General features: G+C 52.6%; 1 protein-coding gene and 1 long non-coding RNA gene across 5 annotated transcripts; one reads left to right on the forward strand and one right to left on the reverse strand.

The window, feature by feature from the left end:
- The first annotated feature begins 4,626 nt into the window (after positions 1-4,626).
- On the forward strand, positions 4,627-26,353 carry TFAP2A (transcription factor AP-2 alpha). 4 transcript variants are annotated; one of them, XM_042985737.1, is made up of 8 exons: positions 4,627-4,775; positions 14,027-14,084; positions 14,224-14,461; positions 17,599-17,650; positions 19,734-19,965; positions 21,892-22,010; positions 24,001-24,142; positions 25,990-26,353. In XM_042985737.1, exons 1-8 carry the CDS (start codon positions 4,703-4,705, stop codon positions 26,276-26,278), a joined length of 1,203 nt encoding a protein of 400 aa, XP_042841671.1. In that variant the 5' UTR covers positions 4,627-4,702; the 3' UTR covers positions 26,279-26,353. The 4 variants fall into 4 exon arrangements, with proteins under 4 accessions (XP_042841671.1, XP_042841669.1, XP_042841668.1 ...); XM_042985735.1 differs by having other exon boundaries at positions 4,708-4,775; positions 14,027-14,461; XM_042985734.1 differs by lacking the exon at positions 4,627-4,775 and adding an exon at positions 9,176-9,315 and having other exon boundaries at positions 14,027-14,461.
- LOC122238559 lies at positions 23,217-26,423 on the reverse strand. Its single transcript, XR_006217493.1, has 3 exons — positions 26,347-26,423; positions 24,161-24,277; positions 23,217-23,449 (listed from the first exon to the last, which is right to left on the reverse strand). It is a non-coding gene; the product is annotated as an uncharacterized LOC122238559 (long non-coding RNA).
- Positions 26,424-26,474: the final 51 nt, after the last annotated feature.

The following is a 26,474-nucleotide window of genomic DNA, read 5'->3' on the forward strand; positions in this document are numbered from 1 at the left end:
CCCCCACTGGTGAGGAATTACTGAAGACTATCTTGTGGGCCCTTCCGTGCCCCAACAGGGAGGGAAATCAAGATGGACCTCCTAGTTTCCAAGAACTCACTGTTTTCCCTTTCTGCCCATCTGTGGGGGTTGGGGGTACGGCATCGTTGGAGACCCCAGAAAAGAAGGCATCCGGTCGGAGACTGCAAATGAGTGGATTCCAAAGAGCAAAGAGAGATTTGACGCTCTGTGGAACCCAGTCCTGGGCAGGGCTCCCCTGTCACACTCGGGGGCCAGGGCTGGGGCTACCGTCTGTCTCTCTCGGCCTGGAGAGACCCTGCCTGTCCTAGCGATTTACTCTGGAAGAGTTGGGAGAGTTCCCCCTTCCCTTTGCTCTCCCTGCTCCCCCCACCCCCAAGCGCGCATACCTACGCGAGCGCGCGCGTATACACACACACACACACACACACACACACACACACACACACACACCACACCTCGCGGTTCTTCGCTAGGGTTTCCCTCCAGGGCAGATTACTTTATGACAGGGTGTGATAAGTGGTGATTTTGTTCCTCTTTTGATGGCAGGATTGCTTTGTAAACAGAAGCGCAAACTCGTTCCGATAGTGGTTCCGCACCGCTGAGCGGCGGCCGCCCTGGCACAGCGGGCGGCGGAGGCTGCCACTGCACCTGTCGCCTGGGGCCTGGAGGAACCGGGGCCACGCGTGGAGGGGTCACGGGCCTATGGCCTCCAGGGCATGTCTAGGGTTTTGGCCTCTGGGCCACCTGTCTTACTGCCCCCTTGGGGCCTTCTGTACCCACTGCTCCAAGAACTCCCAGTTCCTAGTGCAAGCCTTGGAGGCGCTTAGGTGAGCACACCTCAGGGTCACAGTTCCTCTCTTCTGCACTCTCCTTGGGCGCCTTTGGTAAGAGGTTAGGCTTCTTTCTTCTGTAGTGACTGGTAACCCTATTCCTTTGCCCTAATCCAGTGGGAGAGTCGAGAGGGCTTTGGGGTGTTGGAGGAATCCCTGGAGGGTCCTGGCGCGCCACGTCACTGCTCAACTCCCCTCGCTTCCTCCTCTGAGTAGTCAAACCTTCTCCCGTCCCTGCTCCGATCCTGGGGGCCAGTTTACTGCAGAGAGGGGCCCAAGAATGGCCCAGAGTTGACAGGCTCTGTCAGGCCCAAGGGCCAGAAAGAAGAGCCTCTGCAGAGGAAGAGGCACCAGGCACAATGAGCGGTCACTCAATCTGTCCCCAATAATCCCCGACCCCTCTAAGGGAGAAGCAAGCTGAGAAACCACAAGGTTGAAATTCTGAGTCAACCCATTGCTCAGATTTAAGTTTCAGTTTCTAAGTGCCTTAAGAAGCCTCAGTGCGGGGAGGGGAACACTGCGGGGGGAGGGGTGGCACTTGATGGTGAGTGGAAAAAAAGGTGAGTAAGCATCCTCAAAGTTTTGGGGTGGGGAGGAATGCAGTTCAAGCAAAGCTTGACCCTAAGGGAAAGATCCTTCCCGCTGCAACTTGGGAACTCATGAAGTTGGGTGGCAACTTACAGGGTAGGAATAGATTCCACCCGGATATCCCTGGACACCAGGGGCCTCAGAGAGCCTGCGCTCAGCATTACCTGAAGCTAGGAGGTTGGCGCAATCTGACACCAAATCTTCCAGCCCCTTCCCGCAGCTCCCAACTCCTCACTGAGCCGCGCACTGAAAAGTTTGCCATTGGGCTGAGAATCCCAGGACCTGTCAGCTGTGGAACCTGCTTTTCGGTGGTGGCAGCTGAGCAGGGAGAGGGGAGGATATTTCCTGCTGATCTCCCTTCCCTCGACCCAGTAAAAAAAAAAAAAAAAAAAAAAAAAAAAAAAAAAATCCCACTTTTCTCTGGTTGGCGGGAGGCCTGAGGCCACAGTTCTGGAGGCTGCAGGCTGCTAAGGTGCTGAGGTGGGTCGCCAAGAGCAGTCAGTGGCCTTGGGACAGCCCTGGCACTGGGTGCAGCTGGATCACTAGGGTGGCTGACTGGAGCCTAAGTTTGGGGTGAAGTTGGGAGGTGTCGCCCCTGCCCGCGCCCCACCCCCCACCCCATGGCTCCCTCCTGCAGGTGGCAAAGTCAGGATGATGCGGGGCTAGGGAGGAGGTCGAGGTGGGGAAAGGCCCTGAGGGGAGAATCGGAAGCCACGGGGAGGGCCCACTCCTGGGGAAGAGGAAGATTCCGCGGAGGGAGTCCCAGGAGGTGCAGTTGACCACGAGGTCTGACTGCGGGGCGCCTAAGGAAGGAACAAAGGAGTTGACCCCACCTAGAAGGAACCAGGCTCGGGTACTATCAGGGTGGGGGTGGGGCGGAGTAGACCGTCCTTGACGAGGCTCAGCAGCCTTCCCTGAGAGCGCATCTTGGGCTAGCGCTGTGCTGAGCGCTTGGCGCACACGCTCCTCTAGTGAATTCTCACAACAAATTACCCATTCTACAAATGAGTAAAACTGAGGTTCAGACAAACTCAGCAACTTGCCTTAGAGCACTCAGCCTGTTGACTGTAAATGACCGAGCTGAGTTCGGACCCCAAGTGGTCGCACTCCAAAGCTAACTTCTAGCTCGCGGCCGCTTCCGGATTGCCCCTTCTCTCCCCTCTCCCCCCACCCCGATCCCAGCCACAGCCCCGGTCATCTGAACAGACACCTTCATGCCCAAGGCCTGGGCCGCTTCGCTTCCAAATCTTTCTGTCCGCTCCCGTCCAACCCAGAGCGGCGGCTTGCCTTCGCGCTCAAGTGCACAGACACTGTCGCCTTCTCTTTCCCGCACAAGCCCTGCCACGTCCCCTCCCCCCCGCCAAAGGTACCAAAGTTAGAGACTAGAGGCGCCCCACCCCAGCCCTAGCACACGTCCTCCCGTCCCAGCTCGGCCTGGCCCAGCCAGCCGGGTCCCACGTCCCTCCAGCTCTAGTTCCACGGAGGCGCGCGAGTAGCGAGGCTGCAGGGGCCAGAAACCGTGCTCATTTCTAAGAGACTACAGCGCCCCCCGCCGGAATCTCGAAGAGCTACAGGCGCGTCTTCCCCTTCTCTCTTGGACTTGAAAGAATTCGGTTTTCACCAACCCATTTCGACAGTGTGGAAAAAGCCGGGAAAGTGAAGTGGAAACACTAGGAGTTAAAAAAAAAAACCACGCCGTAATTTAAATTCTTTGAAATTCTCGCAAGGAAAAACAAAAAAGCACCCACAAACGTGTTGAGCAAGGTTCTAAGGCAGGTCCGAGAAAGTTTTAAATCCACAGTCGGCACCGGGATGGGAGTCCCGCAGTCCAGGGACGCCCCAAATGCCTAGGCGACACGGGGACTCCTTGAGAGACACCAACCACACCACTACCGCCCAGTCTGGGAGGGTGCAGGGCCACTGAGGCCGTCCGCCAGGGATGGAGGGAGGCTTGGTACCGGGACAAGTCTTCACTCCCCAGCGCGGAGCTGACCCTTTACACACTTTGGCCTGACGTGTCCTAGACGATGTGAAGCCGGTTCTTTCTTTGTTCATCTTAGTCCCCGCGACGACAGCAGGAGGGGATAACCGAGCCTGTCCCGGGAGTTCCAGGCCCCAGCCCTGGATCCTCAGACCTCAGACCTCGCGGCTGCCGGAGTGGGGCCGGCACGGTCGCGGAGGAGTGCGCGGCCCGAGGCTAAGCTCCTCACCCGGGCCTCCCTCCCGACCAGGTGTGGTTCCTGACGGAGTGGTGAGCTCCTCGGGAGCCCCAAATCCTGTGGCTTCTTTTAAATCTCCCTTCTAATTAGAAGCAGCGGTGAAATCACTTGAGTGATTTTATCTGTCATGGGAAAGCAAACCCCAAGCCCAAACCTCAGCTGCCCATCCCAGAACCACCAACGCCCCCATTCTCCCTTTAAAAAGTTATTAGTGGAAAAGATAAAGAGCTGGGAAGCCATAGAGGAGTGGGGGAGGGGCTCACCTTAAATAGAAGTGTAAGTGTATGAGTGTGCAAGTGTGTGTGTGCGTGTGTCTGCGGTGGGAGGAGACTAAACCTAGAAGCCAGAAATGAAACAATCGCGAACGTTTTCACCTACTGAGAAACACTTTGATCTGGGATCGGACGCTTGAAGCAGCCCTGGGGCTCGCAGATTCGGATCCGCGAGGGCCGGGGGTGTCCTGAACCTCATGGGCCGGTGAGGAGGCCCGGACCGGGGTCTGGCCCTACAGCTTGCAGCCAGGTGCGCGGGACCTATCCGGTCGGGCCCAATCTCCGGGCCTTGCTCTCTTCTTCCACCCCACCCCCACCCCCCCCCCTTCCCGGATCCTTCCCCCCTCGGGGTGGAGACTCTCCTAGCCCCAAAGTTCCGAGGGGGAGGAGAGTCGACGGAAGAGCGCGTAGATGCTCCCATTGCTTGAGTGTGAAAACACACCCACTCACGCTCGCATCGCGCCCTGCACACCCCAGCAGGCAGTCTGCCTCGGTTCCCCGGTCAGGGACTGACCGGGAAAGCGGGTTGGGGCTGTTGGGAAAAGCAGGAGCTGATGGCGAGATTGCCGCGGCTATAAATCCATCACTTCCCAGGTCAGCTCTGCGAGGCGCTGGGACTAGAGCTGGCGGAGTGAATTCCTGGGCTAGCGCGCATGCGTCGGCAGGTAGCAACCCAGCTCTTTATGACCAGGTGAGATGTTGGTGAGCAGGTAAAAAAGGAGGATTTGCCTAAGCGATTCCAGGGAGCGGGCCCGGCCGAGCCCTCCAGCCCATGCCCGGCGGGGACCCGTCGCCAGGAGCGCCGAGCCGCGATGTCCATACTTGCCAAAATGGGGGACTGGCAGGTACGGGGGTTTGCCTTGGCTGGGGTTGAAGTGGGCGGGGGTGGAGCGGGGGAGGGGGCCGGCAGGGGGGGAGGCGGAGAGGAAGAGCCTTGGCCCAGGGCAGGGAGAGTCGTAAGTGAGGCGCGCCTGGCAGCGCCCAGGAGTGTTCCCAGGAGAGAAAGAGGGCAGAAAAAAACACGCGCTGCCGGCGGCCCGGAGCTGGGGAAAGTCCGGCGCACGCTCCACAGGTGGCCCCGGGGGGTCACTTGTGGTTTGCGCTAGAGCTTTTCATGCCCCCCCCCCCCACACACACACAGCAGAAACAAGGGTGGATGACTAATTCGGGAGGGGAAGGGCGCCGGGCGGGGGTTGCAGTGCGTGGTAAGGAAGGTTCCCGGCTCGGTCCGCCCTCCGTTCTTGCCCTAGACCCCAGGGCTACGCATGTGGTGGGGTTCTGGTGCACCTGTCTTCCTGTCTCCCAAGTTTGGGGGACCTAGTGAGGGGTGGAGAATGCAGAGGGGTCCGGATGGACGGGTCGCGCCGGCGAGAATGTTCTTTGGGGAAATACTTAAGAGTTTGCACAAAGTTTAGCCTCTCAGTCGGAGTCGTGAAGCCCGTTTGCGCCGCTTGGGCTACGGATTGGGGTGACTGGAGGAGGAGTGGATGGTGGGGGATAAGGCAGGTCCAAAATTCTTCCAAACGAACGCCTGCCAAACTCGGCCCTACTAGGCCGCCCCTATTACAAGGCCAACTGGGCCCTGGACCTTGGGATCCCTGAGCTCCGGACCCGACCTAGGCCACAGGAGCATTCTTGTAGCTCTCTCGGCTTCTAACTTCCAGACATTTCCCCTACGGAAACCCGGGCAGCTCTGGCCAGGTTGGTGAGGGTAGCAGCCTCTCTCCTCTGTGGCCAATTTCATAATGGGAGCTGCGGGGCCCTCTCCCCGCCAACCCCCAACCCGGGGCCAGAGAAGCCTGGTTAGGGCAAGATTCTGGGTGCCTAGAAGCCTGTAGGGCAGTTTGAACAGAACGCCCTGAACTTCCAAAGAAAAGTCGAGGTCCTGCTCTTTCTGGGGCGAGTTCCTTTTCTTGTTTCAGATTTGTGCCATGAGAAGTAAAGGTCAGAGAAGTCCCATCTTTACTACATTCCCTGGAGTTGGGGAAAGGAATTCGTCTTGCAATTTTTATTTCTTTCCTTGTATTTATAATTTTTATTAACACTGAGCTTTTTTCTGCTTCTCCCCCCAAGTTAAACCTCACTGAAATGCAATTTCAGCCCCAACGTTAGACTGCCTTTGGGGTTTGAGGGTGCAAATACCCACACCAAACACAAACGTTAGAAATCCACACCTTTTTCTCCCTTGCCCCCGTGGGCCTCAGGACCCTACTTCGTTCTCTTTTCTGGAGGGTGTAGACTCCGGGAAGTCTTTGGCTGAGGGCTTTGCAGGTTTCTCCGCAAGCAAGCCGAGTGGACTTCACAGCAGAACGCCTCGGGTCTGAGTAGCACAGCCTCGGTGGAGGTCCGAGCTTCCAAAGGGCCTCAGGTTCCGAAGCGGTGAGATCCTGGCCTCAAGGAGAAGAGAGTGAACCCTGGGCCTAGCTCCTGCGGGCTCACGGTTTGGCAAGAGGTGGGAAGCCTGCCTCTAGGGTGGGGCCCATGGATTTGGGGCCTGGAGGGGTTGGATGCTTCAGGCTTGGCCTGTTGGGCTCTTGGGTCCCACTGGGTGGTGACAACCAGAGAAAATAGCCATTCAGGCCCCTTGCTGTCTCTTTGTTCCTCGGGTGTCTCCGTCTCACACTGGTACTCATTTTTCCCTCCAACGCCCTCTCCACGCCCCCACTCCAGGCCTGGACCCCCGACCTCTATCCCCAGGCCTGGCGCTACTATCCCGGGGCGCTGCTGGGGACGAAGCATTGACATGCAATGAAGCGACTTGTCGTGGTAATGACGTTCACACAAACGCGGCTCGGCTGGCTCCAGGGGCTCCTGGGGCGCGGGCCTGGGCCTTTCTTCAACCCCCGTAACTCGGGCGGTGGCGCTGAGCCCTCAGGCCCCAATCTGCACCTCAAAGGCACCCTCGGCGGGAATACAACAACAGTGTAGCAGCCCCTGCGGGTGCGGAGCCAGAGATCTGCGGGGCACGGGTCAGCCGGGGTGGGGTGGGGTGGGGGTGGGAGGCAGTGGAGAAGATAAAGGGCCTTGAATGCCTTCCCCAGCCAACAAACTGAAAAAGCGAAACTTGAAGTTCCCTTAAGCACACTGTGGCGACGGCTGAGGGTGTAAAAATCCCATGCTCCCAGGCCTAGGATTTGGCCTACAGATCACGCTCAGTGGCTGCGGCTGCCGTTGGGAAGGTGGAAATGCTCGCGGCGGCCCATCGCCCGACTTCTAGGGACTTCTAGGCCCCGCGTTGCGCGGAGGGCCCAGGGGCAACCCCTTAGGGTGCGTGGTGCCAGCCCCGGACCGTCACCCTTTCCCCCGGTGGAGCGGACTGTGTACAGCCACAGACCCGTGCTAGTGTTCAGGTGGCAGAAAGGAGCGTGGGGAGCGCCCCGGGAAATGTCCCGAGCTCTAAATCCCCCTTCAAGCTCAAGTCTTCTTCCCAAGTTTTGGGAGGAGCCTCTGGCCTACTCTGCCTAGCTTGAGGAATTTGCGGGGGTCACCCAGAAGGAGAATTGCCCTTTTACAGATTTGGGGGGAAGGGGGTTTTCCCTCTTCTCGTCTTCCTTCCACCTGTTAAAAAACGCTCGAATTGTTAACAGCCTCTGCCCTTCTGTAAGGACACCCCGTGGAAACCCGGGAGGCCTGGAAGTTTGCAAGAAACAGGCCTAGATGGAACCAGAAGTCATTACTAGAGCAATTCTGAGGCAGACCTACTACTGTTTAGTGAGTTTGTAGTATTCAAGAGCGAGAAAGACACACAAAAACTTTTTCATGGAGGACAGATGAGGAGCTCAGCCAGAGAAATTAATTACTCTGTATTTCGAAGGATTACATCACGTCTTTCTTGTTAGTTTCTCCCTTAAAATAATTTACTAAAACAGCAGAGAGAAATAATAATAATAATAATAATAATAATAATAATAATAATAATAAGCCCCGGTGGGGCGAGCAGGTCCCTGTGTGGAGCGGGAGAGCCCAGACTGGCCAACCTGGACTCGGGGGTGGCCCCGGGGCCTCCGGGTTCCGCGTCAGCCGGGCACTGCGCCGCGAGCGCGCCCGCTTTAGTAACATCACCAAATCATGAAGGAACTCTCCCTGCTTTAATTAAAAAGGGGGATCTTGGGAAAACTGGAGCAGATTAGCACAGCGAAGAGTTGGTTCCCAGCGATTTATTTTGATGCATGAATGACACGGCGCACACATGTCGGTATATCGGCTCAACTCCAGAAGCGACTGTGAGACTCCATAGGAGTTCTGTATTTTGTCCACATCGCACCTAGGAAACCCTTAGCCCAAACACCACGTTGAATTATCAGTCAGCTCTAGCTTCATACAAACGAGAGGAAAATCATTTAACCCCTGGAGCTGTCAACTAACCTCTTCAGGGTACAATTTTTATTTTACACGCGGCAATTAAAGGATCGCAAACCCCAGCCGAGCCACTGGAGCCGTTTGGCAAAATCTTCAACTTGGGGGTGGGGGGGGGGAGCGCAAAGCCAATAAAACTCCCAAGGCGCTGGGGCCCGAGGTGGAGGCTGCCGCGAGCGGAGGCGATCTCTTGTTGGGCAAAAATCCTGGAGTGACTTTGCCGGTCTTGGTTTGGTGATTATATTTAATTGCGAAAGGGATAATAATTTCTAATAAAATTGGACGGGGCCGAAAGGACCTCGCGGTTAGCGGTGGTAGGGGTGAGGGAGAGGTGCTGAAAGCTGGGCCCCAGGCGCAGCCGCTCGGACCCTGCACAGTGCAGGTTTGTTGTTGTTGTTGTTGTTGTTGCGGAGGGCATCTCCCTGGAGGAGGAGACGGAGAGGAAGGGGAGTGGGGTGGAATGGGGCAGCGGCGGGGGCTGGGGGGTGACTGGGGCAGGGGCGCGCGGCTGGTCTCCGGGGAGATTCCGTCCGCTCACAGGCAGGCGTGCGCTCTAGGAGCAAGTTCGCGGCTTGGAGAGGCCTTTATACCTGGGTCGGAGCGGCCGGCCGCAGATTGCGGTGCTGGCGAGCAATTGGACTATTGTTGATATGCTAATGAGGCGATTAGGCTGTTGGTAAAGAGCTGGAAAAGGGAAAAGTTTCTACCATTAGAGGGAGATCTCCGAGCGCACACGGGAGCTCTTTCCCTTCTCGCCTCCTCCTCCTCACCCTCCTCCTCCTCGCCCTCCTCCTCCTCCTTTTTGCCCTCCTCCTCCTCCTCGCCCTCCTCCTCCTCCTCGCCCTCCTCCTCCTCCTCCTCGCCCTCCTCCTCCTCCTCCTGCGCTCACCGCCGGCAGCCGGCACTTTGCGCTTACCCAGAGAGTAGCTCCACTTGGGTGCGAGGCGGAGAAGGGGGCAAATCCGTTCACGCCGATCCATGAAAATGCTTTGGAAACTGACGGATAATATCAAGTACGAGGACTGCGAGGTAAGCGCGGCGCCGGGTATCCTTGCGGCCGCAGGCTCGGAGCGCTACCTTCCCGCTCCTCCTCCTCTCCTCGCAGCCAGCTGCGAAATGCGGGTGGGACAAACTTTCCCCAGCGCGGCGCCCGCCTCTCCGATTCGCCCGAAGAACGCGAGGGAGAAGCTGGAGAGGAAGGATGTGGACGCTGCCTTCTTTCATTTCCCTCCTTCGAAGCTCGTGTCCCACTTTACACCCCCCCCCCTTTTTTTTTTTTCTGACCAGTTTTGGGTCTGCCTAAGAGTGGAGCGAAGACACGAGCTTGGGTTTTTGAAGCAGTTGCTGGCAATTAGGCACGCGTCTGTGCACCCGGCGTGTGTCTCCAGCGAGATCCTGGGGGCTCGAGTCACCAGGAAGAGAAAGGAAAGAGAAAACCCTTTTTCCTCTTTAACTTCCTCTCCGATCTTTAACATTTCTTCTTTTATTGATTCATTTTTTTACTTCCTCCCTATCTTCCCCCTCCCTCCCCCCTTTCTAAAAAGGCTCCTTTCTGTTTGGAGAAGGGGCCCGCACACTTCTCCCTGAGCTGGGTTGCACCTCCCGGTTACGGGGTTCAGTTTGGAAGCACTCCTCTCCCACATCGCTTCGGGGCTCGCTCCAGGTATCTCTTACTGAAGAAGTTGTAAGCAGCTTCTCCCTCTGTGGGACACTCGGAAAGCATCCCTGGGGTGGCGGTGGGGAGGCTGCGCGGTGCGGAGCCGGCCGGCCGCGGGGTCCTCCAGCTGCGGCCCCTGCAGCCGCCCGGCGCTCGGCTGCGTGACCGTGGGAATCCTGGCGGGGCTGCACGGGGCCTCTGGTGCGGGGAGCCCGCGGGGCCGATAGAGCGCGCCTCATTGGAGCCCGTTTTACAAGCCAGGGTCTCCGGAGCTCGGCTTCTTGCGGCAGCCGGGGAAGCCCCAGCACCGCCGCTCCGCCCGCGGGAGGCGCTGGGAACCCGCCTGGCTGCGGCGGCCGTGAACTCCTTCGCAACCCCCGCTGAAATACGCGGAGGGGTCACGGGAGGGGGAGGAGGGCCGCGGCCGATGATTACCTAAATAGGTGGTAGTCCCTGCCTTTGCTGTGTTGTTTTGTATTCTCTTTTCTGCTCTTTTCTTTCTCTTTGACATTTGGAGCTGGAAATGTCTGGCGCAGAGGTCTGTGCGGGCGCAGCAGCGTGGGTCTTGTCTTCACTTGAAATCAGAACCCGGGTTGATGTGAACGATGTGTCACCCGTTCCCTTCCCCCTCTCCTTTCCGTCGGCTATTTTAAATCTTTCTCCTTTCCCGGGCCCTCCCTTCACCCCACGGGGCACGAGGTGACATCCCACGGGGACCGGCGCTTCTCTGGGGGCTCCTGCCGTGCGCGGTGCCGGGCTCAGCGACCCCAGGGCAGACCAGCCGCTTTGTTTTCAGGCCTGGGGTGGGGGGTGGGGGTGGCTCTGCGAACTGGTCCGAGTGCAACTGAGCCCCTCAGTCGAGAGCGAATTGTCCCCGCCAGGGTTGCGAGCCCGAGGCTCGGGCATTTCACCCTCGCGGAGGCCGAGCCCTAGGCGGGCGGGGTCCGAACCTCTGCGCGGCGCTGGCCGCCTGCGACACTCAGGTGGGAGGCGAAGAACTTGCTCCCTCTGAGAGGGATCCTGTGGGGGCGCGTGTGAATGTGTGTAAGCGAGGCCAAAAAGAGAGAGAGGAGAACAGAGTGAGGGCTGTTTCAACAACTTTGCGGTGGGCGAGCGCCGGAGCAGGGATTTCGGGTTTCCGAGCCGGCTCGGGGCTGTCTAATTATGTCGGGGCTCTGCAGGGACACGCAGGAGGCGAGGTGCCGCTTGTTCTGACAACCCAGCGGGCGGACTGGCAGCGGCGGCAGCCGGGCCGCGCTGGGAGAGAGCGAGCCGTGTCATCCGGGCGGGGATGGGGGGTGGGGGGGGCGTCGGGCGGGAGTGGCCCAGCCAGTCGGACGGGTTTGCGCCGGGAGCCGGGAGCCGGTGCCAGCGGCGCCCGGGCTGGGCCGCCTAGCGTCTCTGCGCGCCCCGGGCCGCGTCCCGGCTCCCCCGCCCCGAGCCCCTGCCCCGGAGAGCCGAGGGCGGGGCGGCAGCTGCCGCAGAGCGGAGCGGCCCGGGCCGTACGAGGGGAGCTCGAGCGGCGGCCGAGGCGAGGGCCGGTGGTGGAGCGGGCGGGCCGGTCCCGGGCGGGGCGCCGGGCCATGGAGCAGCGGCGCGGCGGCGGGCGGCCGAACCCCGAGTCCCAGGCCCGGCTGCGGAGCGGAGGAGCCCGCGGCCGGAGAGGGCCGGGCAGCACCTCCCGTGCCGAGAGCCCGATGAATGCCCGGACGCGGTCCCCGGCAGCTCCGGCCCGCGACGCGCGGCCCCCACGGTATCCCGAGGTCTGCCCCAGCCTTTTAGGTCTGATTGTCCTCGCTCGCTTCCTCTCCCCCACCCCTCGCTCCCTCCCCCTCCCCCGCGGCCTCCCCCTCCGTGCGCTCCGGCTCGGCCCCCTCCCCCTCCTTCCCTCCCTCCCTCTTTCCCTCCCTTCCTCCTCCCGGGCTCTCCCTCCTTTCCTCCCTCCCCTCTCCCCACTCCGGGCTCCCCTCTCTCACCCACACTTTCTTTCTCACACACGCACGCAGACACATTCTCCCTCTCTGCGCTCTCTCCCTCGGTTTCCCTCTCTCCCTCTTTCTCTTTCACTTTTGCATGCCCTGCAACCTTTTAAAATGTTGCCCCTTCCCTGTGATTCGCCAGACGCCGCGCCGCGGCCCCCCGCGCGCTCGCCCGCTCCCTCTCTCGCCCGCTTTTTGTCTCTCGCGCTCCCTCTCCCCACCTCCGATTTGCTACACTGAGGCTCCCGTCAATGGACTGCATTGAGAGCCGGCTCCGGCGCGAGTTGCCTCTCCGCTTCACGCTCGATTTCCAGGCATTCTTCCCTTATTAAGTATTCGTGTAATATTAATAGTCATGAATATCTGCTATTAGGAGGCTCCAGGAACGCTGCCCAGCGCGGTTATTAGAAGCTCAAGCGAAGCCGCCGCTAAGAAAAGAGGGGAGACACGGATTAAGGAACACGCACATACACACAGACACACACACACTTTTTTTTTTTCTTTTTCCTCTTTTGGGTTTTTTTTTTTTTTTTTTTTTCATTTTTTAAGGAACTTTGAATCCTAACCGCTCACGGCAGGATAGAGACCGTGGGCTCGACCAGCTGAAGGCGCCGCTCCAATCGGTGGTTCAAGTTCGGATGGACCAGAGCGGGGCTCCAGCGCTCGCGGGAGCGTCTGCGCCGTGACCGGAGTCCTGGGTGGCGCGGGGCTCTCGGCGCCTTTTGTGTGGGGCGCGCTCGGGCGGCGGGGCAGCCGGGCTCTCCAGGCTTGCTTGTTTTTTTCCACCCTGACTCGTTACCCCAGACTCTTCGCAGATGTTAGTTCACAGTTTTTCAGCTATGGTGAGTCCCATCCCCACCCCCATCCCTGTTTTCCTTAGGAATTCTGTTCTGGAAACCGGGTGCGGCGGGGCTGCCCGCAACCTCGGGTTTCGCGCCCAGGTTTCCTTCAGGGCACCCCCCCCCCCCCAACACCTTTCCATTTGCATTTCTCTCTTTCCTCCTTTCTCTCGCTTTTTTTCATTCTTAAATCGAATGCATTACCCCCTCCCCCCTGCTCGACCTCTCCCGGCGCGCAGTCCTACCTCGCCGCTACTTCCCCAGGCGTGTTCCTCACCACGTTCATCGTTATTTCCTCGCGTATTCACTTGTTCCCGAGGTGTTCTCAACCTTTGGTGCTTAATCCATCTGCAGGAAGAACGCGGCCCGGTGTGCCCCCTACCCTCGGAGCCCGGGCTCAACCTCCGAGGGTTCGCACTCCCTGGAATAAACTCTGTTCGCCTGTTTTGCAAGCGAATTGCAATACAGGGACATAAAGTCAGGCGTGTCTTGTGCCCTTTGGGGCTGGGGTGCAAGGGGCGGGAGCCTCCGCCCCGGGGTACACCTCTCTCTTTTAAACCCGACAAGGCTGAATCTTTCTATTTTAAACCTTGACTTGACGTCCCCGTTTCCCCCCATCCGTATCCTAAAATCGACCCTGTCGAGAAAAAGGCTCCCAACTGAGGAAGCGGAAAAGACAGACCCCCATCCTGCAGTTAAAACCTTCTTTAAGCTGGTAATTTAAACGTGTGCTTTCGTTGCAGCCCCTCTATGAGATGTTTCTATTTAAATAGTCATGAAATGGTAATGGTCTTTGAACGTGTGTGATTTTTTTTTCCCTCCAAATAAATGAACAGGGTGTAAACAATAACGCAGTGGCAGGCAGGTTCAAATCCGGGGGAAAAAGGAAAGGCCGCTTCTGCTGTTTAATATTTAGCAGGAATTTTAATTTTGCTTAAGGGAGGTTTCACGCTGCAGCTAAACGGAGTGTATTCTGGGAGGCCTTTTTCTGTCTCCCCCCCCCCCCCACTTTCAAAGAAACGCTTAAGCAGAGCCTCTTATGCCCCCACATTTGCACCATCTAATTCCCTGCGTTTTTGGAAAGAGCCCGCCTCACTTCTGGGGTATTTTCCGAAATGAACAAGTTGGAGCCCATTTCTCTCGGCGGCCTGCCGATGGGAGTGAGCGGTTCCCCACGCAGTCTTGCGGAGTGGATTTAGAGTGGACAGCTGTAACTCGACGCCTGATTTCTCGTTCTTTCCCCTTCCCCTCTCTCCCTCTTGTAGGACCGTCACGACGGCACCAGCAACGGGACGGCACGGTTGCCCCAGCTGGGCACTGTAGGTCAATCTCCCTACACGAGCGCCCCGCCGCTGTCCCACACCCCCAATGCCGACTTCCAGCCCCCCTACTTCCCCCCGCCCTACCAGCCTATCTACCCCCAGTCGCAAGATCCTTACTCCCACGTCAACGACCCCTACAGCCTGAACCCCCTGCACGCCCAGCCGCAGCCGCAGCACCCGGGCTGGCCCGGCCAGAGGCAGAGCCAGGAGTCTGGGCTCCTGCACACGCACCGGGGGCTGCCCCACCAGCTTTCGGGCCTGGATCCTCGCAGGGACTACCGGCGGCACGAAGACCTCCTGCACGGCCCACACGGGCTTAGCTCAGGACTCGGAGACCTCCCGATCCACTCCTTACCTCACGCCATCGAGGACGTCCCGGTAAGAGGCCGCGCGGGGGGCGCGAGAGGGGACGCAGCCCCTGCTCACCCACCCCCAGAGAAGATAATCGGGACGTGCGGCGGGTGGGCCTGAGGTTCCCGCGATGGCGTTTACTTTTCCAAAATTTCATATTATTTTTGGGGGGCGGACGCTTTGAGAACCCACGGCAACGACCGAATTAAAAAAAAAAAAAAAAAGTAGTTGAGAGTTCTATAGCCTAGAACAAAGGTTCCTGGAGCTCCTGCAAACAATGCCTGCGTTACCATTTCCACCAACACAGAAATAAATCAGACGAATGTCACCATTAACAATATCTGCCCCTCTCCACGACAGTAAACTGTTTCGATTGGGAGAGGATCTAATTCCACCGCTGCGTCTGGCGTGGGGATTTCTGTCTGTCCTGAAAAAGACGTTAAATCCGACCAGAAGAGCTCATTAAATGCCCCGGCAGTTTAACATAAAGTGTAAACGACACCCTAAGAAAATCATTTTTGCCGGGTTTTATAAGCACTGGTGATAACTAAAAGTTATGTGTGTACCCTACCCTGATTAAAGAATAGTAAGTAGCAAATCGGAGCAGGGGACATTAAAATGCAGCCTCCTTCTCCTCCTAGGGGTGCTAAGTGCTGACCTCATAAATCATTAGCTGGGTTCCCAACGCCTATCAGAACCTGCTACACCCCATATTAAATTAAATGTTTTGAGACTATTGGGCAATACATTATTTGAGTTCTGATTCAGTTATCAATAAATGCAGTTTAAAATGATTTCTGAATAAGCATGGTATTAGCACATTTACTATTTACAATGTAAACCTATTGATAATTTGAAAGTACTTTCTGAAATTAAATTTAAACCAGCATCTCTGTTTCAATTCTACGTATTTATGGTTTCCTCACAACCTTCCTGAAATGGAATTAGAATGAGCCAATAATTTTATTAAAGCTGTAAAGGCTCTGTTAATGCTACTTTTCTTTGGAGAGGAAATGTATCTGGATGTGATTTTTACTAAAATGCTATTTCAAATTAGTGCATCAAATATTGCAGCAATATGTCCGTTGACAGTTTAATGATTACTGCATTACATTGCAAAGAAAATGGTCAGATGAACTTACCTGCTTGCTTGGTGAATTTAAAACATTATTTAAGTTACATAGGAAAATAGAAAATTTATTACAGCTCTCACTTGGCCCAGTTAATCACTGAAATTTGTTGGTTATGTTGAGCAGCCTTGCATGGAAAGCAAGAAAGTAGGCACTTGATCCATTGTGGGATTTAGTAAGCATGGTGTGTGTTTGTCTGTGCTCATAAATGTTTTTGGAGACTGATAGTAAACGGTACATTTCTTGGGAAGTAAAATGAGAGAAGCAATAGTTGAGAAAAGTGCAATTAAAAAACCAACCTGGAAGTTGTGATCATTTTAGTTCCCCTTCCCAAAGAGCCTCTGAATCCTTTTCCTAGCCTGCTCTGTGGAAATATTTGAATTGCAAAATGCATTGCAACCTTTTGGAATTACTGTGAATTAGGATTGCTCTCCTTTGCAGAAATTCCAAAGTGGCTGGTGTGAATTCTTAGCACCTGTATAGTCACTCTTTGTGGTGAAATTAGTCAGTAGGAGAAATTAACCAAAAGATCATATAAAAGCAAGGAAACTCAGTTGCAGCTCTTCCCCCCACCCTCCCCCACCTATTAAGAAAAAAATTCTTTCAAAGGAATTTGGGTCAGGAAAAGGGTTGTTTTCAATTTTCCCATTGCTGCAACAGTTAACCTTTAATAAGAATGACTGCTAAATATTTAAGAAAATCAAATTGATGGTGAAAATTATTTAATCATTAATATCTCAGTGGGGTTTTAAACTTAACAGTCTTCCCTGTATGGACAAGGTCTAGAAATAACACAAATAAAAGTATTATGCCACACTACATTTACTTTATGGGTTGAGGGTGCATGCATAAAGGGATCATATTTCCCCATATAGTTAAAACACAAGAACTGCAGCAGTAGTCATTTCTGAACATTTCTCAATTTAATTATACTTAAATCCAGAAGCACTTTAGGCAAGTTACAAATGAGAGCATTGAGTATAATAAAACCTGTAATAAAGCAACTTAGTACCATCCACCCGGAATCATTGCGATCAGGCACAATTAACAGGAGCATAAATCCAAGACAGAATGGAAAATGTTCGAATCAGTATTATTGTTGGACAAAGACTAGAGAAGGAAGTAATAGTTTTTTAAATGGTAATGCCTGTGTTTGGTAACGATTGCGAAATCTTGTATCTCAGCAGCCCTGGTGCTAATTTGTAAACACAGCCAGACATTATATTGCCTGTCAGTTTCTGCATTAGAAAACATGATTTCATTTTACTTTCTAATCACGTTTTGACTCTAGCACACACGTATACCCATCCATCTGTAAAAAAAAAAAAAAAAAAAAAAAAAAAAAAGAGAGAGAGAGGGAGAAGAAAAAATAAGAAAAAAACCCAACAAATCTGCTGCTGGACAACAGGGGGAAAAAAAAACGCAAAGGTTTTGTTTTTTGTATTTTTTTTTTTAAACCATTTTCATATTCCTTTCTGATACCCGGTTTAGGCAGTAGTCTTTAAAAAATTATTTTTAGTGTTCCATAAGTGAAGGTGTGTATATGCATTTGCTTTTTATCACACTACCTAAAACGTTTAAAATGCTCCCTTGTTACTCCCGCCTCTGTCATTTCTATTGTGTTTCTCTGGCTTTTGCTGCCCGAACACTCGAATCGCTAAGGTCCGAAGCCGCTGAGGCGCCAAAATAAAGCCAGGTGTATTTTTAAAGGTTGAACTGACTTTGTGAGAAAGATTAGGTGCTCCAAAACTTGGTTTCATTTCCAAAGAAAGTTTTATTCCCCACCCCCACCTCCTTCAAACATGGATTATTTGCTGGGGGAGGAGAAATGGGCCGTGGGTGTGCAGTGAAACCTCTTGAGTTGCAAAGCCTCAAATTCCAATAAGCCAAGATGAGATGTTTATATATAAATGTCACTATTTGGGAGGGGGAAATTTTGATTCTAACCCTTCCCCTCCCCCCATGTTGCATGGAATATTCATTTCCTTTTGTTTTGATTATACACTTACATCCATGTGTATCCTTTTGTTGCAGCATGTAGAAGACCCGGGTATTAACATCCCAGATCAAACTGTAATTAAGAAAGGTAAGCCATTTCCTTCTACATTCCAGGCATGTCCTTACAGGCATAGTGCTATTTAAAAGAACTTGCAGAGCTGTATTTATTTTTTTTCAAATAGGATTTCCTAAAGGCTCAGAATTAGCAAATAGATGGGCTTGGAACAGCAATGCTTAAGTGATCGGCTCTCAGTGTGTTAGTAATGGCAACAGGCTAGCCTTGTTCATGATTTGACCATTTAATTTAGTTTAATGATACATGGACAAACACATGAAATGTGTAAGAGTTGAACTGATTTGGAAGTGGCATTTCAGTTTTCAAGTGGTTTAATAGTTTAGTTCATCTGTTGTGTGCGTGGCTATGAGTGTTAAGAAGGGGTATAATGCTAAAACGGTGCAAATAATTAAACGTTAACAGAAGGGCAGTTGTGTCTTTGGTAACACTCCTTAGCAGAGGAAGAAGAAACTTTCATGTTCTTCAATTTAATTTCTCATTAGCTGTTTAAGGGGTTTTAAACTTTGTGAATTAGGTTAACAAAAATTTGGCTTTTGGTTAAAATTAGCATCTTGAAAATGTCGGGATTATTAGCATAATTGTTCAGAGCAGAAATTGTTCTTAAAAAGTGTCAAGTGACTTGGATGGATTTGTAATTTGTATTGTGTTTAGTGAGTAGAAATAAAGTTTACTGGATTAAATGCTATTCACAGCAGCTTTTTTTGTTGTTGTTATGGTGGCAATGTTACATTTCAGGATTCTAGGCACCACCAGAGGACGATGCTATATAAAACTGTTCTCATTTCTAACCCCAATCAGTATATTGTTAGCCAGTTTAAAGTTTCATTTTTTGCATCTGTGAAGTCTTTGTCACGTCAAATTAGATGTGCAAGGGATAAATCTTAAGAGATGCTCTTTCCAAGTCGACATGATAATTGGCTCTTTTATTAGTAATCTCTCAAGAGTTCGTTTAACTCCTATTGTCTCTATTAGCCTCCCCAGAGCTATTAATGTCACAAGTGATCTATCCAAAACCTAGAGCCCCCTACCTCCCCATACGTCTAGAATATCCCCATTAAAGAGGGAGGAGTACTGTGAATAGAATATGTGCATATTATTATATATGTCTCCTTGTGGAATTTTAAAATACAAATGCATACTGTACTTAAATGGTTGTGAATGCATCTGAACTCTATTGGTGTTGAGAAATGTAACATGGTAGTACACTTTCTGCTGGCCTTGGCTTTTTTCTCTAACTATGGTGGGGCCGACCATGAAGAGCTTATGATTTGAAACAGCAAGAATATATCCTCTCCCCTTCCCAATGAGTACTCTTAAGCAGACAAGGGTATTAACGATTTGCTGGACAACAGGGCATACATCCTATGGTAGGCCTATTTATCCTTTTTTTTCTCCCAGTTCAAAATGGGGCTTTGGGATGGATTTCCACAACTCGGGTCTTTTTCACAACTAAACCTAGGAAAGGGCTTATTCCTCAAAAGGATGGGTGGGGCACGTGTGGTGTGTGACAAGCGAATCGACCGCCTCCCAGCTTGGTGCCTTAACTGCAATGCTCACTTACAGGCCGCTTCAGCCACCTAAACTCTCTGCTGATTTTAATTATAGGTCTCTGAAGCAATCTCTTCCCAACACTAAGGCCCCCCCCTCCCACCCCACAAAAACTCCAAAGTACACACAGCTTGCTCTCGGGTGTGCAAACGTAATCCCCTCCCCTGCACCCTGACCCTATGCTCCAGCACCTCAGCTGGGGCCACTGTCCTCGGATGAGAGCCCAGGGGTCACAATGTCACTACCATTTGTAGACAGCACCCTTGCGGCTAACAGGAAAGGGTTCAGCCGGAAGCTCGGGCCTGGCTGGTGGCGCGAGGTGGGGGTGCCTGCCGGCCGCCGGGTGAGGTGCGCCGAGGGCCAGAGGCTCGATCCCCAGGACTGGCGAACACCAGGGAATAGGAGAGAAGAGGGGATTTTCTGGGCTGGCAGGAAACGGGGGGGGGGGGGGGGGTTTGCAGCGCAAGGCCGGGCGAGCGCCGGGGTCGGGAAGGACTTGGGAGTGACCCTCGACGCCCACACGCAGCTTCCCCGTCTATCTCCGCAGGCCCCGTGTCCCTGTCCAAATCCAACAGCAACGCCGTCTCCGCCATCCCCATAAACAAGGACAACCTCTTCGGCGGCGTCGTGAACCCCAACGAAGTCTTCTGTTCAGTTCCGGGTCGCCTCTCGCTCCTCAGCTCCACCTCGAAGTACAAGGTCACGGTGGCGGAAGTACAGCGGCGCCTCTCACCGCCCGAGTGTCTCAACGCTTCGCTGCTGGGCGGAGTGCTGCGGAGGTGAGGCCCGGCTCCGCCCAGCCCGCCCCGCCTCGCGGCCGCGGGAAACACTGCGCCTGCGCGGGGGCGACGACGCAAACGGGCCTCGCGCCACGGCCCTCCCTTCGCGGGAAAAGAAAGGGGCGGGGAGAAGAGCGCCAAACCCGGTGGGTGGGAGCTGGGGGCGGGACGAGGCGGCGCGCGCTTGCGCCCTTCACAGGCTTCCCGCGCGCTCGGCGTTCTGGCGCGCGCCCGGGTCCGCCGCCGCAGCGCGCTCCCCGCGCCCTCCTCCCCCAACCCAACTCCCCGCGCGCACGCGCAGCTCTTTGCACCGCGCGTTCAGTCCCGGCTGCTGCAGCGGCGGGGCGCCGTGCAGCCACCTTTTTACTCTCGCGAACACCTTGCAAACCCTGGAAAACTTCCTCTCAGGCGCCTTACTTTGCCTTACCTCCGTGTAGGGTCTCCGACGGAAATCCACCGCCCCTTGAATAGATAGGGTTTTTAAGTGGAAGACGGTGGCTTTCTCTTGAGTCCGCCGCCCTTCCTGCCCCCTCCGTCCCCCCCTCTGTCACTGTCACCTCTGGCCAGACGGCGACTCCCCGTGCCTAAGGCACACGCATTAGTGGTTCCCGTGTACTGCGGCGGCGATGTGCTCCCGGCAGTGTGCAAAATACAGTTACGTGCATCATTCTGAGTAGTCGTTGCCCACGAGTGCGTGTTACATACGTGGCTAGGGATACACATCTCACCCCTGTGAGGCCGGAATGATTCGTTTCGTAGATAAGATTTTATAAGGGTCTGCAAGGTGAAGCACCTTCCCTTAGGGCAGATTTCTCCCTCCCTTGAGCTGCGTCCTCCTAGGGTTCCCACCCAACTTTGTGAGTGGTGGGTGTTGGGTGGAAGTTTCCCACATGATCTTTTCCTTTTTTTTTTTTTTTTTTTTTTTTTTTTAATAAGAAAGTAGACCAAGAACTTCACTGTTTATGCCATTTATTCATTTGTGTATCTATGGACCCACAGGCCCACTCTGATGGGTATATCCCATGCAAAACCTTACAAAGCCGTTTTTGGAAGGTTTTAACATCAGTTTTTCTAATCTTTTCTTTCTCCTTCAGTCATTTTGCTTCCCTTTGTAATCTTTCACTGACAGAGATCTGAATCCGCCCTCTGCTTTTTCCTCCCCTTCCCCCATCCCCAATATTGGAGACTGTTTACCTAGGGGAGTATAATCTAATCCACACAATTAAAGAGCACTTGAGTAGGGAATAAAATCTGAAATTAATTAATTTGCTGTTTTATTTAAACAATTTATCTTAACCACTTTCTGATTATGGGAGTCTATTTAGACATCTATTTAGAACCACCCCCATTGTCGCTGAAATCAGTGAAATTTTTAAAGGCTGATCTCAGCTTTTGACATTTCCAGTTAGGCTGGTGACATGGCATGTAAACAGTTGGTGAAATGAATTTCCCACCGGGGCTAAAGCCAGAGCAAGAAACGTGAGAGTGATGATAACTTTGGTTACTCTGAACAACCTAACAGCAGTCCTTGCAAAGACAATTTAAAGACCCCACTGGGATTTGTGTGATTGTAACAACAGGGAAAATATACAGCAATCAGTTGAACTCAAGAATACCTCAAACCCTAGAGATGAGAGTTGTGTTTGTTTGTTTGTGGTTCTTCTTTAGAGATTTGGGAAATCAAACCCTTCTAACCTGCCACGGTTGCTGCAATCAACTGCACGCGGGGGTGCTTCACAGTCAAGCATTTGTCTTCTATGATCTTTCTGTACCATTCCTTCCTAGATTTCCCTCCCTTAAGGATCTCGGGGCCACGATTCTTGACTGTGAAAAGCACATTTTAGGAAGTTTTCAAAATGAAAATAATGTGATGTAGAGCAACCCAGTGTTTTCTCAATCGCTTTCTTGCATATATTTGTGAAACAGGGCGAAGTCTAAAAATGGAGGAAGATCTTTAAGAGAAAAACTGGACAAAATAGGATTAAATCTGCCAGCAGGGAGACGTAAAGCTGCCAATGTCACTCTGCTCACATCACTAGTGGAGGGTAAGTGAGTCCACTTGCTAACAAGAAGGGAACTGTCTTGTGGGAAAATGGATAATACTTAGTGGCCATTTGGTTGTGTTTTGTGTCAACTGGGCAGTTTCGTTTTTTCCAGAGGCTGTAATGGAAGTGAGCGGAATCCTTGCATGTCGAAAAACTATTTGCATATACTCCTGTCCTCCTTTTTTCTTTCCCTCTGCCACAAAATTCCACCACCTCCGTAGCTCAATATGGACCTAAACAATGTGAAAATTTAAGAACTGCATATATCCCAAGTTCCTGTCTCCTTCAGAGAGCTCAGCAGTAAATCACTTAAGCTATTCTGACATCTGCGTTTGAGAAATGCGTGACCATTACTTCCTGAATTAATTTGGGAATCTTTGACCTGCATCCTGATTTAAGACCGTCCTGAAAGCTCAGGGTTATATGCCCTTTCAGGTTTTTGTTTTCCAAACATATGCTCCCTTATCTCTTATTTAATTGTGCTTCTCTAGTGGAGGGGAAGAAAAGTGAGCAATTTTAGATTTTGAATTGTTTGGCTAGGAAAGAAAAAAGAAATGGAAGCATTGCAGAAAGTTTCTCATGGCAGTTTTTAACACACCACACCACACACACACACACACACACACACACACACACACACACACACTTCCAAACCCTTCAAAACAAAAGCTACTCCTGTTCTCACTCCATGCTATAGATACCCTGTCACCAGAACCCACTTACATTCCTGCTTCCTCTAGATTCCTGTTAACTTTTTCTGATACTGAATTAGCTTAAGTTTAGATGTGCTGGGAATGAATGTATAAGCTTTCTTGTGTTTTCCTATGCGTTAGGTTGAAGATGTTATGCCCATAGGAAAAAAAAAAGACACATTACCAGGTAGATTTCAAAACTGCCATTTCTATTTCAAGAAGGCATTTTGTCTTATTTACATGTTGCACTTGAGGAGATACATTACAATTGGATTTGAGCTCCAGCTTATAAATAACTAAAAAAAAAAGTTTAAAACTGTAAATTTGAGAAAGAATCCTATGAAGCATTTGTTAATGGCGTTGAGGACGATACCATAATTGTTAAATAATAAGCGAGTGTTCAGTGCCAGAAACTCAACTACAGTAGCATTACGTTAAAAATAACATCAGTACATAAGAGAACCCACTATCCATACCCCCCCCCCGCCCCCCCCCCCCCCCCCCCCCCCCGAGAATTACATGCAAAGGAAATGATAGCAGTGGCAGTAGTGGATTCGGGTATAGTGTGAGCAGTGTGAACGAGTGTATGGGCTTGGGGGTTGAGTCCTGTAGCAGGGAGGCAGTTTCTGGAGAACTGTTATTGTTTGCGATCCGCTCCATTTTATGGAAACGAGCTCTGCAGAGAGGGCTTTGATGCTCTAATTGGCGCATGCGTTCTTCCGGAGCTGGAGCTAATGGCAGGAAGCCCTGCAGTAAAAACCAACTGGTTCAGGAAATTAAAACCAAAGATTCGAAAATCAACAACACAGACAGACTCAGTGGAGTGACCCTCAAATCCTCTTGGTTAATCGGTTTGGATGAACAGATAATTATATGCGATCAAGTTAAAATGTAAACCTTTAGTTGTTCCCTCGAAGAAAAGCTCAGCGAGTAATTATGAATATCATTTATGAATGTGTTGATAGGTGTGAGGTTGGAGTACAAGAAACATTTAAAAAGAGAAGTTGGGAAAATGTCATCAGGGTGGGGGAGGGGACTGGCGGGTGGGGGAGGGGACTTACATTTTCAATCCCTCTTGGCCTTCTAGGCCAAGTGGCCATTTTTTTTTTTTTTTTTTCTGATAAATTCATCTGCCAGATACTACAGAGAAGGAAATAAAATTCCTGAAATGAGAAAACAAGTAGTTTGTGTTTTCTTCAACATCTGGATTAAGAAAATAAGAGAGCTGGGAGGAAATTTTGATCTCGGCTCTTTTCAACCTTTTGTCACACTGCCTCTCCTCTCTCCCCTCTTGCCAGGAGAAGCCGTCCACCTAGCCAGGGACTTTGGGTACGTGTGCGAAACCGAATTTCCTGCCAAAGCAGTAGCTGAATTTCTCAACCGACAACATTCCGATCCCAATGAGCAAGTGACAAGAAAAAACATGCTCCTGGCTACAAAGTAAGGCATTTACCTTACCTCTTCCGGGGTCTCTCTGTGTCTGTTGTCCAGAGAAACAAAAATCGAAATTGTTTCTGGTCTCTCCGGCTTTTCTCCGGCTTCTTTTGTGTTAATCAGCTTTGGTGTTGTAAATAACTGAAATTAACAACACGCTCTTATTAAACCATACCGTTTTAAAGGGGAAGTGTAGGCGGGATTGTCGTGTGTTTCCATCTTAATCCTCTCTTCTGCTCCACCTCATTTTTTAAAAAATGAGTGTGTGTGTATGGGGGTGGGGGGTGGGTAATGTAGGGATTTGATAGAAGCTCAGTGTGAATTGGTGACTCTGTCTTTTCAGAAAGCCCAGCATCAAGTCCTTAAATGGGGACCAGGCTTGCCTGTATCAGTTTTTGTCTCCTATCAGTATGGTCTCTGAGGGCAAGGATTAAGCAATGGTCTGTAAAATGTGCAAGCCAGGAGTCCTAGTTTCAACCTTAATCCCTTATCCCATTTCTTGCCTTTCTTTCTCCTCCCTCCTCAAAAGTGACGCGCGCACACGCGCGCGCGCGCGCGCACACACACACACACACACACACCCACCCACAAGTCTTAGCCTACAGGCGAGATGTCAAATAGGTTTCAAAATGGCCCAAGTTATATTCCCATCAGTGCTTGGGCTGAATAGGCCCCTCCAGGTGGTGTGTGAAAAGAAAATTACTGTTTTGATATGTTTTCTGGAAATTAAAAGGCCTGTTCGGAAGCCCTTAATTATCAAAGTCTGTGTCACAGGAGGGCATGGAACCAGAGGGCAGAGGCTGGGGCCTCAGGCGGGATAGTTTCTGACCTGAGGGCATCAGCTGGACTTGGAGAAGGCAGCCTAGCAGTGCTCCCCATTCTCCCTCCTCCCCCCCCACCCCCTCCAGGCTGCTACTGCCTCAGGGAGGCCCCAGCAAGTCCTTCCTTCCCAGATTCAGAGACAGCTTCCAGCATACAGGCCTCATCTGCCTGTATTTCTGACTTTTCCAGACCCTTTTTGAAATGCCAACTTTTTCTCTTCCCTTAGCTTCCTAAGCCCACCCGTATTCAGTTTCCCTAGAGATTTTTCGGGGGCTGAGGGTTGGGGGTGGGAAAAGAGGTGGAAGGAGAAATTGAAATTGAAGGGTCGATTTCTTCTCAAAAATCAGTCTGAGTTGTCCCCAGGTAACAGGTTTTCTGTGACCTTTTTTTTTTAAGGCAAAATAATCCCAAGAAAAGTTTTGCCTTCCTGTCTGCATCCAACCTGATTTGCAGGTGAATGAGTGGAGACCATCCCACCAACTGAGGTCTCTCTAGACCTCTAGAGCAGGAAGAGGGTCTGTCTAGTATTTTGAACAGGACAGCTGATGGCTGTGTGCTATTGGCCATTGGCGAGATGCCTGTGTTTCTGACTCCTGCCCGTCTTACTCTCTTTTGTTTCTCTTCTAACGTGTGAAATGTGTTTCTGTGTCTGGGGCATTTGGTATGAGTGAGAAAAGAGGCGGTTAGCAGTTAAGGGTAGCTGAGGGGTGAGAGCGAGAGGAGAGAGAGAGAGCGAGAGAGACATTTGTGAAGGCAGGAAAGGCATGCATTGACGGAAGGAGCCATGTTTCAGTGGACACTGAGAGGTGACTGGGTCTTTCCCCAAGTCTGTCTCTGGGGCCGTGGGTCAGGTCGGGGTTCCCCGGAATCCCCTGGGGGTGACTGCAGGGAGAAGGGTTTTCTCTTTGCTGCTGGTACTGCCCACAGGGGAGCCTCATCTCTCTCTCTCTCTCTCTCTTCCTCCCTCCCCCATCACTCTCTCTGTCTGTCTCTCTGTCTCTCTCTCTTTCTCTGCTTCACTTGTGCTGCAGACAGATATGCAAAGAGTTCACTGACCTGCTGGCTCAGGACCGATCTCCCCTGGGGAACTCACGGCCCAACCCCATCCTGGAGCCCGGCATCCAGAGCTGTTTGACCCACTTCAACCTCATCTCCCACGGCTTCGGCAGCCCAGCGGTGTGCGCCGCGGTCACGGCCCTGCAGAACTATCTCACCGAGGCCCTCAAGGCCATGGACAAAATGTACCTCAGCAACAACCCCAACAGCCACACGGACAACAGCGCCAAAAGCAGTGACAAAGAGGAGAAACACAGAAAGTGAGGCTGTCCTCCCGCCCTGCGCCTCCCCGCCCAGCGAGCCCACCCACTCGGTCGTCTCCCCCCACCTACCACCGCAGGCAGGTGACAGCTTCGGAATCAGCGAACCCCACTGCTGCTACTGCTGTTGCTGCTGCCGCCGCCCGCCACCCACAGCCCTCCAGAGTCCGAGAGAGGGGCCCTGTCTCTTCCGGCAGCGG

This window comes from Panthera tigris, chromosome B2 (genome assembly GCF_018350195.1).
Source record: "Panthera tigris isolate Pti1 chromosome B2, P.tigris_Pti1_mat1.1, whole genome shotgun sequence".
In the NCBI taxonomy this organism is placed as follows: Eukaryota; Metazoa; Chordata; class Mammalia; order Carnivora; family Felidae; genus Panthera; species Panthera tigris.